The sequence below is a fragment of the Otolemur garnettii genome, unplaced genomic scaffold (assembly GCF_000181295.1).
Source record: "Otolemur garnettii isolate 467f Iridium unplaced genomic scaffold, OtoGar3 scaffold00005, whole genome shotgun sequence".
NCBI lineage: Eukaryota > Metazoa > Chordata > Mammalia > Primates > Galagidae > Otolemur > Otolemur garnettii.
Genome location: NW_003852400.1, coordinates 444,372 through 460,693, shown reverse-complemented (window position 1 = coordinate 460,693; position 16,322 = coordinate 444,372). Strand labels below are relative to the sequence as shown.

Here is a 16,322-nt window from a genome sequence, read left to right as displayed (position 1 = left end):
GATCACGCATTCCTTCCTCACACAGGTGTCAACTGTTAAGGATTTGGGTGGATACAGGACCATGGAATTTAACAAAAAGACATGGTACTTCTTTGAACATACAGAAAAATGATTGGCAAAGCAAAATCAGAGAGGTTAAGTTAAAAATAAGAATAGGCAGGGCATTTACTATGAATCTAAGAGGTAACAGTAAAGATGGCAGAGAAGTAGAATCCAAGCTAGCAAATTTTGGGGAAAAGGTCCAAAAATCCTATCCAAAGAATTTAAGCAACAAATAGACAAAAACTAGGCAAGCTAAGACAGAATTAAGAAGCATGGAAAGATTGCCAATAGTAAGAAGAGAGCTTGGTAGTGAAATTACCTAGTTCTGAACAAAGAATGCTTTTATTTCGTACATAGCACCAGAACAGGCATCTGCAAGTGAAGGCAGAGGGAGCCAGGAAGTTATTGACAAAGCCTCTTTTCTAACCATAATTTCATTAATTAACTAGTTGACTGATATAAATGGGTTAGATAAATATTACTTCCTTGAAAAGAAGTCATGGCCATGGTTATGCTAAAATTATAAAACATTGCCAAGATTTTAAGAGAACAATGGCTGATAAGCTTATAAATGATCAAAAAGGTCTGAAAAGACCAAACTAAAATATAAATGCTAAATTGAATCAAAATAAAAGGTGATTCAGGTATATGCTAGAGTAGCTCTTAGATTGATAAAGGAAAAATAATTTCATATTATATATTTTTTAAAAATGATTTTAAGTCTCTAAAGCCGAATATAATTTGGCATTTTTTTTTTCCAGTTTTTGGCTGGGCTGGGTTTGAACCTGCTACCTCCGGCATATGGGGCTGGCGCCTTATTCCTTTGAGCCCCAGGTGCCTTACTCCATCTTTTGGTTATTTTACTTTGTTATACCTATGATAGGGTCTCTCCCATGTACATTCATAATAAGAGTAAACCAATAACACAGTTTTGACAGTTTGTCTGGTTGGGGTTACCTCTTGGATGCATTTTCATAGTTTTTTTTTTTGAGACAGAGCCTCAAGCTGTCGCCGTGGGTAGAGTGCTATGGCATCACAGCTCACAGCAACCTCCACCTCCTGGACTCAAGTGATTATCCTGCCTCTGCCTCAAGTAGCTGGGACTACAGGTGCCCGTCACAACGCCCAGCTATTCTTTGGTTGCAGCCCTCATTGTTGTTTGGCAAGCATGGGTTGGATTTGAACCCACCAGCTCAGGTGTATGTGGCTGGCACCTTAGTAGCTTGAGCCACAGGCACTGAGCCATTTTTATAGTTTTTAAAATAATTTTTCTAGCCTTACCTTGTCCCGCCACCATCAATTGTAAGAATTCGGATTCCTCTCCCTTTTACTGGATCCACGTAGCCAATTAAGGCCAAAATTTCTCTAACTGCAGCCTGAAGAGTTTCATCCTTAATTTGTCTCAGTCGTAATAAACATGGAATAATTTTTTCCTATATTAAGAGAAAAGGTAAAAGGTATCCTGTTGCTTTTGTCAAATCAAGAGTGAAAATGTTTGATTATTTTTAACCAACACACGTATTTTATCATATAAAATCAAGGTGCCAGTGTTCATTACTTTCTCATTATTCCTAAATGATAAATTAATTTTTGACATACTAATGTCAATTAATAACAAGGATCTGTGTTTTCTAATATCAAGGACAAAAATTAACTTTTATCGAAATATCTCTTTAAAGATACAATGCTTAAAATTAAAGAGAATATAATTTGCTTAACATATTAATTTATAACAGAAGGTTAAGTTAACATTATAAATTTTACACAATTTTTTGCCCAAATTCTAACGAGTATAAAATGGCCTCATAATAATTATTGGAAATTAAACTATTATTGAAAGGAAAAAATAAACCATCTTATGTACATTGCACATAGAACACAAGGGGACATCATAGGAGAATATGAACAAATGATAATTAATAAGTTAAACTGGTTAGAAGGTAAAATCTGACCATTACATTTAAATAATTAGCTTAAATAAACCTGGGACGTCAAGATTTTAAATGCTCGACTTCCTACTGTTGATCACAGGCAAGAGTTTATTTACTGTTTTCCCCACCAATGTGATGGGAAAGAAGAATGTGCAGGAGCTTAAATCCTAGAGTTCTGTGCTGCTTACCAGAGATTCTCTAGCTTCTGTACCCAGAAGCATCTTACATGGTCAGTACCCCAGGTACTGGTCAAGTGGCTGCTATACCTCTTCTGTGTAACCTTCAGTAAATCAAATAATTCTCCATCACTCATTTTGTTTCTTTTTTATGATAAATCAAGTCTGAAATATTATTGCTCTAAATTATTTTTTTTAATTTTTTTTTCTTTTCTTTTGCCTAGGTAGTATAGAGCTCGAAGGCCCCACTAGAGGAACTTAAACGAAGGTGTTGGATGGAAATGGAAACTTCCATTTCTGGTTAGAATGAAACAATCTGTGAGAGATCAATGCTCCTGCCAAGAACAACTAGAAACACTTGATAAAATATAAGAAAAATACCATCTGTTTAAGAGCATCAGATGACTGCTGAAGCAAAGAGGACAAGAGAGGCTAAGAATCTGGAGAGGAATAATTACCGGGAAGTGAGTTTTCAAACTACAGATTTTCTTTCCTTTCTCTTGGAGCACTTGCTGATTCTGGGAAGAAGTAAAGGATTAAAAGACTGGGTGCAGCTTAGAAAAAGGGCCAGAAATGAAGGATAGGAAACTAGCTGATCATTTGGTTTCATGAGTGTGAAGTGAAAAAACTGAAGATATGAGGGGTTCCATCAGATGGTCGGTTTTACCTCAAGACATTTGCTGGATTCTAAAACTATGAGGTGTGGGAGGCAAAAAGCTAAGCTGAAGGTCTCTGAAAATCAGAGTGGAATTTTTTGTATCCTTGAGAATTTAGGAACCCAGTAGGTAGTGGCAGTGAACACACCAGATACTCTGAAAGTTCTGGAGGAATATGCCCTAAAAATAAGGCAAACTAGAGGTCTTATCCAAATTGTAATGCAGCTGACACCCAGTTCTGACCCTGAGTGAGTTAAGGTTATCAGTATCCCAGTCTATAGGTTAACCAGAGGAACGAATAAACTCTCTGGAAAAAGAAATCATTTAATATCATTTGGACCCTCTGACTTTTTATTTACAATGTCCAGCATCTAGAAAAATTACCATGCATGTGAAACCACTGCCAAATGACCAAAGACCAAGATCTGATTCTCAGAATCACCACTAAAAGATTTTAAAAACAAAAATAAAGTTACCATCCATAGATACCACATACCCTATGAATTAGTTTAACAAAATAAATCCAATGGAAGATGTGTAAGACCTACATTAAACAATTTAAAAGGGTGGCGCCTGTGGCTCAGTGGGTAGGATGCCGGTCCCATATACTGAGGGTGGTGGGTTTGAACCCAGCCCCGGCCAAACTGCAACAAAAAAAGTGGGTGCCTGTAGTCCCAGGTACTTGGGAGGCTGAGCCAAGATAATCTCCTAAGCCCAGGAGTTGGAGGTTGCTGTGAGCTGTGACGCCACAGCACTCTACTGAGGATGATAAAGTGAGACTGTCTCTAAAAAAAAAAAAAAAAATTTTAAAAAGCACTGAGGGAATATAAAGATGACCAAAATATATGGAAGAATATGCCATATTCATAGTGGAAAACTCAATATTATAAAGACTTAATTCACTCTAAATTGTTTCATAGATTCAATGCAATTTCAGCACATTTTTCTTCTTTTTATATTGTTGGTAAATAAACAGATTCTAAAGTTTATATGGAAATGTGACATGTCAAGAATAGCCAAGCCAATATTAAGAGGAACAATAAAGTTGAAGGATTTATACTACCAAATATTAAGCTTATTATAAAGCTGTAAAATTTTAGGCAGTGCAGTATCCAAACAAGACTAGACAAATGTAACAAGAGAACAAAATATAGTGTCTAAAAGCAGATTCATACACAATCACTTGATTTATGCAAAGGTCTTTTCAATAAATGGTATTGCATCAACTGTGTAAGTATATAAAAATTTACTGATAAAGAAGGCTGCACATTGTCAGCTTAAAAAAGTTTATAAAACAGTATATACAAAATGAGTTTTTATTGGTATATACTGTGCATAGAACAATTTCTGGAGGGATAATGTGACAGAAATCACTAAGGTTATGACAGATTAATGACAGGCATCACAATACCCAGTTTGTACTTCCTAAGCACAAGGAGTCTATATTTCTGGGGCCCAGACAGCTGAACTGGATAAATAGGCTATGAGAAGAAGAAACCTATGGCATCTTCTGCTGAGATACTCTTAGATTGCTAGAGAAATCATGGAGGAAACGTCAACTGATATACAGGAATAGTCTAAAGTAGCCACCACATGCAAGTTCACTGTGCTGGAGAGTCACCCAAACCCAGGGCCAACTTTGCAAGAGTGAGAAATAAATTTCTGTGTTTTTAAGCCATGGGGATTTTGGTGTTGTTATCAGTGTTTAACTCAGCTGACTAATACAAATAAATCCTAATATACTACAGTGATAATCTAAGGTAGTAGAAATATACTATTTTTATTTTCTTACTTTTGCTTTTTTCCCTAATTTTCTACAATGTCTATGTGCTATTAGTTTTTAAACAGTGAAAGGTTATTTTTTAAATCTGAAAATAGGCTCAGTGCTCATAGCACTGTGATTATGGCGTCAGCCACATACACCGAGGCTGGTGGGTTTGAACCCAGCCGGGGCCAGCTAAACAACAACGGCAACTACAATGAAAAATAGCTGGGCGTTGTGGCAGGTGCCTGTAGTCCCGGCTACTTGGGAGGCTGAGGCAAGAGAGTCGCTTAAGTCCAAGAGTGTGAGGTTGCAGTGAGCTATGATCACACAGCACTCTACCAAGGGTGACATAGTGAGACTGTCTCAAACAAAAATTGAAAATATAGTAAAAAAAGAACATCTTCATATCCAATATTAAAAAAATTATCAAAGACAATACCCTAGATGTGGCTGCCATAAACACAGCACATAAAATAAATACACATGAAAGAGGAAATTAAGATTTTTTTTTGAGACAGAGTCTCACTTTCTTGCCCTCAGTAGAGTGCCATGGCATCACAGATCACAGCAACCTCCAGCTCCTGGGCTTAGGCGATTCTTCTGCCTCAGCCTCCCAAGCAGCTGGGACTACAGGCACCCACCACAACACCTGGCTATTTTTTTGTTGCGGTTTGGCTGGGGCTGGGTTTGAACCCACCATCCTCAGTAAATGGGGCCGGCACCCTACTCACTGAGCCACAGGAAATTAGGATTTTTTTGTAGTATTAAATATCAAAGACATTTCCCTAGATTTGGCTACCATAAATATGGGACATTCATAAAAAAGTAAAATTCATATAGAAGATCCATTAACAAGCAATTCTAGCATTTTCAAAAGCGCAATTCTTGATAATATGAGAAGTTTCACTAGGGAAGTTCACATAATTATGTACAAGATGACATGTCTTTAGCAATTTATCCACTGGATTGTTTTTTAGATGCTTATTTAAGGGAATGTGACAACTTACTTAGAACTATCTTGATTTTTATTCATAACTGATCTAAATATATATTCCATATTATATTTCTTCTTGGTATTGAAGGATCTTTAGATTTGGGATCAGTTATGCAACTAAGAGTCCTGAAAGTCGAACTGTCAAGATTATTCATAACAAATGAAAACTGAAAATTACCCAGATATCTATCAACAGCATGATGAATAAATTGTGATACACTTGCGCCATGAAATATAAAGACAATGAGAATGAATGATTTACAATATCCATAACAATATAAATGATTCCTATCAACAAGCTGAAGTGAAAGAAGTCAATCCCATAAGTGTTCTCATAACATAGAAAAGCAGGAAGACAATGAGAATGAATGATTTACAATATCCATAACAATATAAATGATTCCTATCAACAAGCTGAAGTGAAAGAAGTCAATCCCATAAGTGTTCTTATAACATAGAAAAGCAGGCAAAACTAATCTGGTAATGTTTCTGTTTCTTCGTCTGGGTGCCAACTATGTGAATGTATTCTGTTTATGAGCTGCACTGAAATTTAACCTTACAAACATATGTATATTATGACTGAATAAAATGTCTTCTAACAGTTTTTTAAGGTATGTGCTAGGATCTGAATATTGGTACCCCCCCCAAAATTCATATGTTAGAATCCAATACCCAGTTTAATAATATGAAACAGTGAGAAGTGAGGCCTTTTGGGGAGTAATTAAGTCATGAGGGCTCAGCCTCATGAATACTACAAGAATGCTCTTGTAAAGGATGTTGAAGGCAGCTCCCTTGCCCCTTTTGCCATATGAGTATCCTATAAGAAGCTGCCATTTGTGAGTAATGGGACCCTCACCAGACACCAACTCTGCCAATGCCCCATCTTGAACTTTCCAGCCTCCAGCACTATGAGAAATGAATTTCTTTTCTTTTTCTTTTTTTTTCTTTTTGAGACAGAGCCTCAAGCTGTCGCCCTGGGTAGAGTGCTGTGGCTGGGCTCAAGCAGTTCTCTTACCTCAGCCTCCCAAGTAGTTGGGACTACAGGTGCCCACCACAACGCCTGGCTATTTTTTGGTTGTAGTTGTGATTACTGTTTGATGGGCCCAGGCTGGATTTGAACCCGCCAGCTCTGGTGTATGTGGCTGGCGCCTTAGCTGTTTGAGCTACAGGTGCTGAGCCAAGAAATAAATTTCTATTGTATATCATATTGCCCAGTCTAAGGTATTTTGTTAAAGTATCTAAATAGACTAAGATAGGATGTTAATTCTATTTTATTAATAGATTTCTCCTTTCAGTATATAACTAAAATGTGAAATACACTTAAAAACATATGTATAGGCTCGGTGTCTGTGGCTCGAATGGCTAAGGCACCAGCCACATATACCTGAGCTGACAGGTTAGAATCCAGCCCTGGCCTGCCAAACAATGATGGCTGCAACCAAAAAATAGCCAGGCATGTGGTGGGTGCCTGTAGTCTCAGCTACTTGGGAGGCAGAGGCAGGAGAATTGCTTGAGCCAGGAGTTGGAGGCACTCTACCCAGGGAGACAGCTTGAGGCTCTGCCTCAAAAAAAAAAAAAAAACACATGTACATTTGGAAAATATATCTTTTAGGTAAAAGATTATATAAATAGAAAAGACAATCCCAAATTTTAGGAACATGAAATACTAAAACTTATCTATTATAATGTATGTGATATATAATATAAAATTAAGAAAGGGTACATCAAAGACTTAGATAATTCCTCAGCAAAGTGATTATCAAAAGTAGAATAATTACCAGGGTGGTGCCTGTGGCTCAAAGAAGTAAGGCGCCGGCCCCATATGCTGGAGATGGTGGATTCAAACCCAACCCCGGCCAAAAAAAAAAAAAAAAAAACTGCAAAAGTAGAATAATTACCAACTAAGTTAACATAATTTTCTGAATGGCAAGCTAAAATTAAGCCCTAATCTATTTCTAATGAAATTTTAGCAATAACTATCATTGTATGACATTTTCAAATTGTTCATCAAATACTACAAGTAATCAAAATAATACAGATGTATAGAGACTCAATCATGTTAGTCTCATTTTTCAGCATTTCTCTGAAAACAGTCAATTTAAACGGGTCTAAATTATCTTCAATATTTCATAATTGAAAAAACTAAGGCAAAGAAAAACTAATTGTTTTATTTACTGTGATTACCAATTCGATTATCAATAGTCATTAAAAGTTTTAGACTTTGAAATATGAAGGGACCATATAATAAGAACTAGCAAGAATTTACATATGAATTTTTTTTTTTTTTTTGAAAGCTGTCGCCCTGGATAGAGTGCCATGGCATCACTGCTCACAGCAACCTCCAGCTCTTGGGCTTAAGCAATTCTCTTGCCAAGTAGCTGGGATTACAGGCACCCACCACAATGCCCTTTTAGTTGTCATTGTTGTTTGGCGAGCCCGGGCTGGATTCGAACCCACCAGCTCTGTTGTATGTGACTGGCGCCTCAGCTCTTGGAGCTACAAGCTCCATACATGTGAATTCATACATATGAATTTTATTCCTTGTCTTTAAGCATAGCTACATTACTTTAAATATCCATACTGCACTTAAAAAAATATGGCTGGCAGCTGTTAGGCAATATAACTCATACATTGTAAACTAATATTTATCTTACATTTATCTTCTAGAAGTTTAATATCAAAGTACAAATATTAGTGCAAATAGCTTAATTTATGGCACAGAATAACATGGATTAGTATAATATACATAATGAATAGAGCAGTTTACTAAATATACATCACATACATGAATAAAAACTACAAAAAAATTTCAAAAGGCCTTGGCTTCTCCATTTCAGAAAGTTTATTAGTACTTTTGTTCCCAAACAAAAACCAGATTAAGTTAGAAATTACCTTGACAGCTACTCCTTTTCCTTCAGGAAATTCTAGAAGATGAAAAGTCAGTTCTTCAACCCGAGTAATGCAGAGCTTCGGGTCAGCTGTTCTTCTTAATGCCTGAACTAATGCCCGGGTTCTGTTATCAATACTCACCCTGGCAATGATCTATAAAGACATATTAAATAATAAGATTAAAATAGGAAACTACACTAAAAAACAATTACAGCTCCTTAGGAACTTTCCCATCAGGAAATGAAACTTACAAATGTGACAAAAATTAATACAACATAAACCCACACTGAATAACGACTTGCCTTTTCTCGCTGAAGAGATAATCGTTTTTTCTCCTCTGTATTTTTGTCTTTGCTGACAGCCTGCTCAGTTTTAGCAGGTTCTTCCTGTGCTTCCGACTGACTCTTTGAATCATACTTTAATTTGGGGACAAGTCCACCAATATAACCACCTACTAAAGCTTGTACACCTTCAGTAGGACGAGAAAGAAAGTTAGCAATACTCTGTTTAGTAGACACTGGAGGAACCTCAGGTACCCCCCTGGGACTTTCAGCCTTGTCCACAGGATCTGAAGAAGGTTGTGAGCCTGGCTTATCAGTCAGGACGCCAGTATCTGGAGAATCTGATTTCCCTTCTTCAACATTTTTACCTTCAAGTTGTAATTTTTCCTGGAAATGTTTATTTTCCTTTTCTTGAGACATTTTTTCCTCACGTTTGAAATATGAATTAATATGATTTGATAAAAAGTAGAATGACTCTCCAAATTTTGTGGTTAAAATATTTGTGTAATGAAAAAGACTTTGTTTACTTATATCTTCTTTATCTGGAACATGACTTTTTTCTTCTGGAAAAAGATCCTTTTCTGCTGTTTTGTCACTATATTTGTTCAGAGATTTGAGAGCTTGTTTAATGTTTTTCTGTTTTAACCAGCCACTATCTGTTACTTTTCGTAATATTCGATAACTTGGCTTAAATTGAGCTAAACGTGAAATCATTTCATTCTGGTTGCCAAAAACAGCCTTTGAAACAGAGTTCAAAGTACTTTTAATACGGGACATACGAATGCTCACTTTCATAAGTCCCTTGGGAGCAGAAGTACTAAGTTTCAAAATTCCAATATGTAAACCATGGTTGCTTGGAGAGTAACAATGCTTAGTGCAAGAATGTGTTTCACTGTGGGTCCATTTACATCGTATTGTGCTTGTATGAAAACCTCTTTGTAGACTGATGTGGCTTATCCTCCAGTAATGTTCAGATGCACCCAAGAAACACAGTTGCTTGTTCCTCTGCTTCCCACAAAGACTTCTTGCATTACTAAGGAGGTAAATATATATATCTACAGTCAAATTAATAGACATAACTTAAAAATCATCTATTTTTTATATGACATTCTCTCATTTAACTCCTCAATGCTTCATTTAAGAAATTCCATAATTCATGGTCTTACCTGAAATGGCAAGGAAAAAAAAAAATTAAAATTAAAACATGGTTTAATACAAAATGCATGACTACTTGAAATAATAAATTCAGCAAGTAGTCTCAAAGAAGGACAAAATAATATATTTCCATTATGGTTGCTAGAGATTTCATTTTTAAGCAAATAAAAAATAATTCGCTTTCAGCATAGAAGTTAATGAGAAAAGAAATGGAGTAGTAAGAAAAGAATTTAGGGAACTTTCCTATTTAGATACTATAATGCTTTCTTTTTTTTTTTTACTGTTAAATTTCTAACTAGCTTATGTGACAACAGACTTCGGTTCTTTGAGGACAAGGGTCAGGTCTTACACTTCATTCACTACCAACCATCTATATAGTGCTAATCTGCATTAGATACAGCTCTGGATGCGTGCCCACGGAGTAGCATACTAAAGAACTTCTAGTCTAGAGCTGGAGATAGCCCTGTGAAGAAGATTTCACAACCTAATACCAAGTGCTCATTAAATCCAAGAAATCAAACTGAAAGAAACTACATGTAGCACCTAACATAGAAGAGGTTCGCAACCACAATATAAAAAGAATATATACAAATAAGAAAGTAAAGAGTAACACAATTAAAAAACAGGCAAATGTCATAAATAGGGCAGTGACAGAAGAATACAAACAGCAAAATCATGAAAACATACATTACCATATCAAAAAAAAAGCCTAGTAAAGCAGATGATACTTTGTTCTCCCAATTGGTAGAAGTGTAAACAACTGATAATATCCATTATTGGTAATATGCTGGGAAAATGGAACACAAAGGGCTATACTAGACAGTAGCTAATGAAATTTTAAATGCTATAAAAATTTTAAATGCATATATTCTTTGATTAGCAATTCTACTATTAAGAATACATCCTATAATACATTCTTCTTAGTAAAGTATCACAAGAATGGAAAATCAAGAATCCAATGTACTCAATTCTATATGAAGCCAGTAGATGATCTAATACACACTCATATAAGAGAAAGACTCAAATCAATTCAAGGTGGGGGGGAGAGGGAAGGGAGAAGAGAAGGGGATAGGTATACTCCCACTTAATGGGCACAATGTTAGGGTATATGGCACACCTCTTGGGGGTGGGACACAATTATAAGAGGGACTTTACCTCACAAATGCAAACACTGTAACCTAATTCTTTGTACCCTCAATTAACCTGAAAGAATAAAACAAACAAACAAACAAACAAACAAACCAGGCTCGGCACCTATTGCTCAAGTGGCTAAGGTGCCAGCCACATACACCTAAGGTGGCAGGTTCGAATCCAGCCTGGGCCCACCAAAACAACAATGATGGCTGCAACCAAAAAATAGCCGGGCATTGTAGCGGGTGCCTGTGGTCCCAGCTACTTGGGAGGCTGAGGCAGGAGACTCGCTTGAGCCCAGGAGTTGGAGGTTGCTGTGAGCTGTGATGCCACGGCACTCTACCCAGGGGGACAGCTTGAGGCTCTGTCTCAAAAAAAAAAAAAAAAAAAGAAAAAGAAAAAAGAAAAAAATCAGAATATATCCTACAGAAATACTTGCATAAGAGTAGAAAGTTATTTGTACAAAAATTCCCTGCAGCATTGCTTGAGAAAACCGAATACTGAAAAATGTTACATGTCTTTTAGCAAGAGATCATTAAATAAAGTATGGTACATACAGACAATGGAACGAATGAGTTATCATATAATCTACAGTATCCCAAAAGTCACCCCTAAAATCACCATACATAGGGGAAGTGGGGCAGCTAAATGAATTTCTATTTACAAAATATTCATTACAAAATTTCACAGAATATTCTCTACATGTTGGCCACCACTTTGTAAAAGCAGAATAGACTGAAAAATCAATTTCTGTTGGATCTGTAAGAGATGCAAAGACAGAAGACAAACTGCTGTTCCCAAGACTGGAGAGACAGGTGAATTCAAGGAGTCATAGCTTACCTGAGTAGAAACCTCTGTGGGAGGATGGCACCTGTGGGTCAGTGGGTAGGGCACCAGCCCCATATACTGAGGGTGGTGGGTTCAAACCCAACCAATCTATTTTTTTGTAACAAAAAAATAGCTGGGTATTGTGGCAGGTGCCTGTGGTCCCAGCTACTCAGGAGGCTAAGGTAAGAGAATCGCCTAAGCCCAACAGCTGGAGGTTGCTGTGAGCTGTGATACCACAGCCCTCTACTGAGGCAATAAAATGAGACTCTGTCTCTAAAAAAAAAAAATAGCTGGACGTTGTGGTAGGTGCCTCTAGTCCCAGCTACTTGGGAGGGTGAGGCAAGAGAATCACTTAAGCACAAGAGTTGGATGTTGCTGTGAGCTGTTATACCACAGCACTCTACTTAGGGTGACAGAGTGAGACTCTGTCTCAAAAAAAAAAAAAATAATCCTAGAGATCCAAAGTACTAAAACAGAAATGAAGAATGCCTGTGTGATGGGCTTATTAGTAGACTGAGGAAAAACATGACTGAGGAAGAATGGCTCAGAACTTGAGGATATGCGAATAGAAAACCTCCAAACTAAAAAATCAAAGACTGAAGGCAACATCACAGAAGGATGTGGGACAACTACAAAAGGCATAAATCTGTGAAATGCATGTAACAGTCAGAGAAAAGAGAAAGGAAGAGAAAAGAACATTAAGATAGTAAGGATTAAAAATTTCTCCACAGTAATGTCAGACACAAAAACACGTATCTAGGATCCTAGTCCTTATCTTTAACATTGTTATCGTTGGTAAATTTTAAGCCTTTTTAATTCTGTGAAGGCAAAAAGTAGAAACCTAATAATCACATGTATATGTAAAAATAAAAAAAATTTTTTTAAAAACCCCAAAAACACATATCCAGAAAGCTCAGAGAATACCAAGCAGCATAAATGCCAAAAGAAACCCCCCTGTACCTACATACAGACTATATAGAAAATCAAAGGAAAAATCCTCAAACAAGCTAGCGAAAAGCAAAACTTTACCTAAAATTCTGTACCCTGAAAAATCATCCTCCAAAAGCTAAGGGAAAATAAAGACTTTCTCAAACAAAGACCAAGTAAATTTGTTACTAGTACACCTACCTTGAAAGAAATGTTAAAATTCTTTTTTCAGAGAGAAGAAAAATAATACAGGTTAGAAACTTAAATCTCCATGAAGAAAAAAAAAAGCACTAAAGAAGAAATAAGTGAAGGTAAAATAAGAAATGAGAAATTTTTTTTCTTATTCTTAATTGATCTAATAGACAACAGTTTGTTCAAAATAAAAATGGCAACAATGTACTAAATTATGCACACTTATGTTCATATATGCTTATATATACTTATATATAGGTGAAATGAATGACAGCAATGCTACAAGGGATATGAGAGAGGAATTAGGATTATTTTGTTATTATAAGCTATTCATATTACCTGTGAAATAGTACAGTACTATTTGGAAGTGGATTTGGATTAGTTGTAAATGTGTACTACAATAACTTTAAAGTTAAAAAATAAAAAGTAGTATAACTGATAATGCTAAAAATGGGGAAAAACCAAAATTACAGAAAATGACTAATTAAAATCACAAAAGGCAAAAAAGAGTGAAAAACAAAAATAGGGAGCAGCGCCTGTGGCTCAAAGGAGTAGGGCGCTGGCCCCATGTGCCGGAGGTGGTGGGTTCAAACCCAGCCCTGGCCAAAAACTGCAAAAACAAAACAAAGCAAAACAAAAACAAAAACAGGAACAAAGAAAATGGATAACAGTAAAAAATATGGTACATATTAATCCAACTATGTCAATGATCGATCATGTTGAATGTCAATCGTGTAAATTCACCAATCAAAAGACAGTGATTGCCAGAATGGGTCAAAAACATCAAGACCCAACAACGTGGTCTACAAAAAAAACACTTAAAAATACACTTAAAAAACACACTTAAAAATAAAGAAATACATATTCCAGGGAAAGAAGAAATAAAATTGTCTTTGGTTGCAAATGACATGATAGCCCATGTAGAGAATCCAAAAGAATAAATGGAAAATCTCCTGGAATTAATTAGCAATTATAGCTTGGTTACAGAATAGAAGGTTAATACACAAAAGCTTTCCTACATACCAGCAATGAACAAGTGAAATTTGAAATTTAAAACACAATAACATTTACATCAGTATGCCTCCAAAATGAAGTACTTAAGTATACATCTAACAAAATACGTACAGGGAGGAAAACTATAAAACTCTAATAAAAGAAATTAAAGAACTAAATAAGTGGAGAGATAGTCCATGTTTATGGATAGGAAAACTCAATAGGGCCAAAGTGTCAGTTCTTCCCAAATTGATCCTCAGATCAACAAAATCCTAATCAAAATTTCAGCAAGTTATTTTGTATGTATCTGCAAACTACAGTTTACAGAGAAACCCAAAAGAGCCAGAAGAGCCAGCACAGGATTGAAGGGGGAAAATGAAGTTGGAGGACTGATACTACCTGAGTTTAACGCTTACTATCAAGTTACTGAAATCAAAACAATGTGGTATCGGTAAAAGAACAAATAAACGCAGATCAACAGAACAGGGTAGAAAGCCCAGGATAGACCCAATTAAATACAGCTAGCTGACTATGACAAAAGAGCAAAGATAAGCCTTCACAACACATGTTGTTAGAACAACTAGACATTCACAGGCAAAAAAAAAAAAAAAAATGAATCTAGACATAGACCTTACACATTTCACAAAAGTTAACACTAAATGGATCATAAATCTACGTGTAAAATCCCAATCTATACAACATAGGGCAAAGCCTAGGTGACTTGGGGAATGGTAAGACTTTTTAGATACAGCACCAAAAACAACACCTATGAAAGAAAGAATCATTAAGATAGACTTCATTAAAATTAAAAACTTCTGCTCTGTGATAGTGTGAAGAGAATGAGAAGACAAAGCAGAAACTGGGAGAAATTCTTGATAAAGGGCTGGTATCCAAAATATACAAAGAACTCTTAAAACTCAACAATAAGAAAACAACCCAATTAAAAACCAGCCAAAAATGTTATGAGACACTGCATCAAAACAGATTAATACACAGCAAATAAACATAGGAAAAGATGTATCACATCATATATCATTAGCAAAATGCAAATTAAAACAATAGGATACTACTACACACCTATTAGAATGGCCAAAATCCAGAACACAGACAACACCAAATGGTGGTGAGGATGTAGAATAACAGGAACTCTCATTCATTGCTGATGAAATACAAAATGGTTCAGCCACTGTGAGAGATAGTCTGGCAGTTTCTTTCAAAATTAAATATACTCTTAACACATGATTCAGCAATCACACTCCTTGGTACTTAGTCACAGGAGCTGAAGACTTATTGTCCACACAGAAATCTTCATGTGAACATTTATAGCACCTTTGTTTGTAACTGCCAAAACTTGGAAGTAATTGAGATATCTTTAAGTGAATGGATAAACTGTGGTCCATCAACATGCTGTATGTGAACATGGTACATACAGACAATGGAAAATTATTCAGTGCTAAAAAGAAACGAGCTGTCAAGCCATGAAAAGACCTGGAGGAAGCTTAAATGTGTATTACTAAGTACAAGAAAGAAGCCAACCTGAACAGATTACAGGGTTTTAGGACTTCTGCCTGTTATAACAAAAATACCATAAACTGGGTGGCTTATGAACAACAGAAATTTACTTCTCACAGTTCTTGATGCTGCAAATCCAAGATCAAGGCACTAGCATATTCAGTGTTTAGTGATGCTCCACTTTCTGTTTCACTGTGAGTGCCTTTTACCTGTGTCCTAACATGTTAGAAGGTACTAGCTAGCTATGTAGGACCTCTTTTAGAAGGGTGCTTAATCCCATTCATGAGAGTACACCCTCATGACCTCATCACCTCCCCAAGGCCCTACCTCCTAATTCCACCACCTTGGAGGTTAGGATTTCAACATGAATTATGGGAGACATAAACATTCACACCATATGATTCCAACTACATGACATTCTGGAAAAGGGAAAACTATGGAGGTAGTAAAACAGTGCTTCCTGGGGGTTCAGAAGGGGAAAGGAATGAATAGGCAGAGCACAAGAGGATGTTTTAGATCAGTAAAAATATTCTGTATGATATCATAATGATAGCATAATACATTTTTTTCAAACCTACAAAACATATGCACCAAGAGTGAACCAAAATGTAAACTACATATTTTGAGTGATTGTGTCAATGTAGGTTTATCACTTGCATCAACTGTACCATTCTGGTAGGGGATGTGGATAATGGAGGTGGCTATGCATGTGTGGGAGCAGGGAATAGATGGAAAATCTCTATACCTTCCTCTCAATTTTCCTGTCAACATATTCTACAAAAATCTTTTAAAATATCAAATTACAGGGGTGGCGCCTGTGGCTCAAAGGAGTAGGGCACTGGCCCCACAT

The 16,322-nt window shown here is 36.2% G+C and overlaps 1 protein-coding gene across 2 annotated transcripts in view; it reads right to left on the bottom strand.

Annotated features, from left to right (window-relative positions):
* Window positions 1–16,322, bottom strand: part of PNPLA8 (patatin like phospholipase domain containing 8) — a 51,936-nt gene that overhangs the window by 25,561 nt on the left and 10,053 nt on the right. Inside the window, exons 2-4 of one of the 2 annotated variants that reach the window (XM_003782582.3) lie at window positions 8,756–9,900; window positions 8,457–8,606; window positions 1,324–1,475 (exon numbers count right to left, since the gene is read on the bottom strand). In XM_003782582.3, coding sequence (XP_003782630.1) covers window positions 1,324–1,475; window positions 8,457–8,606; window positions 8,756–9,811 — 1,358 coding nt within the window. In that variant the 5' untranslated portion in view covers window positions 9,812–9,900. The remainder of the gene's footprint in view (window positions 1–1,323; window positions 1,476–8,456; window positions 8,607–8,755; window positions 9,901–16,322) is intronic. The other variant, XM_003782584.3, reaches the window with a different exon arrangement.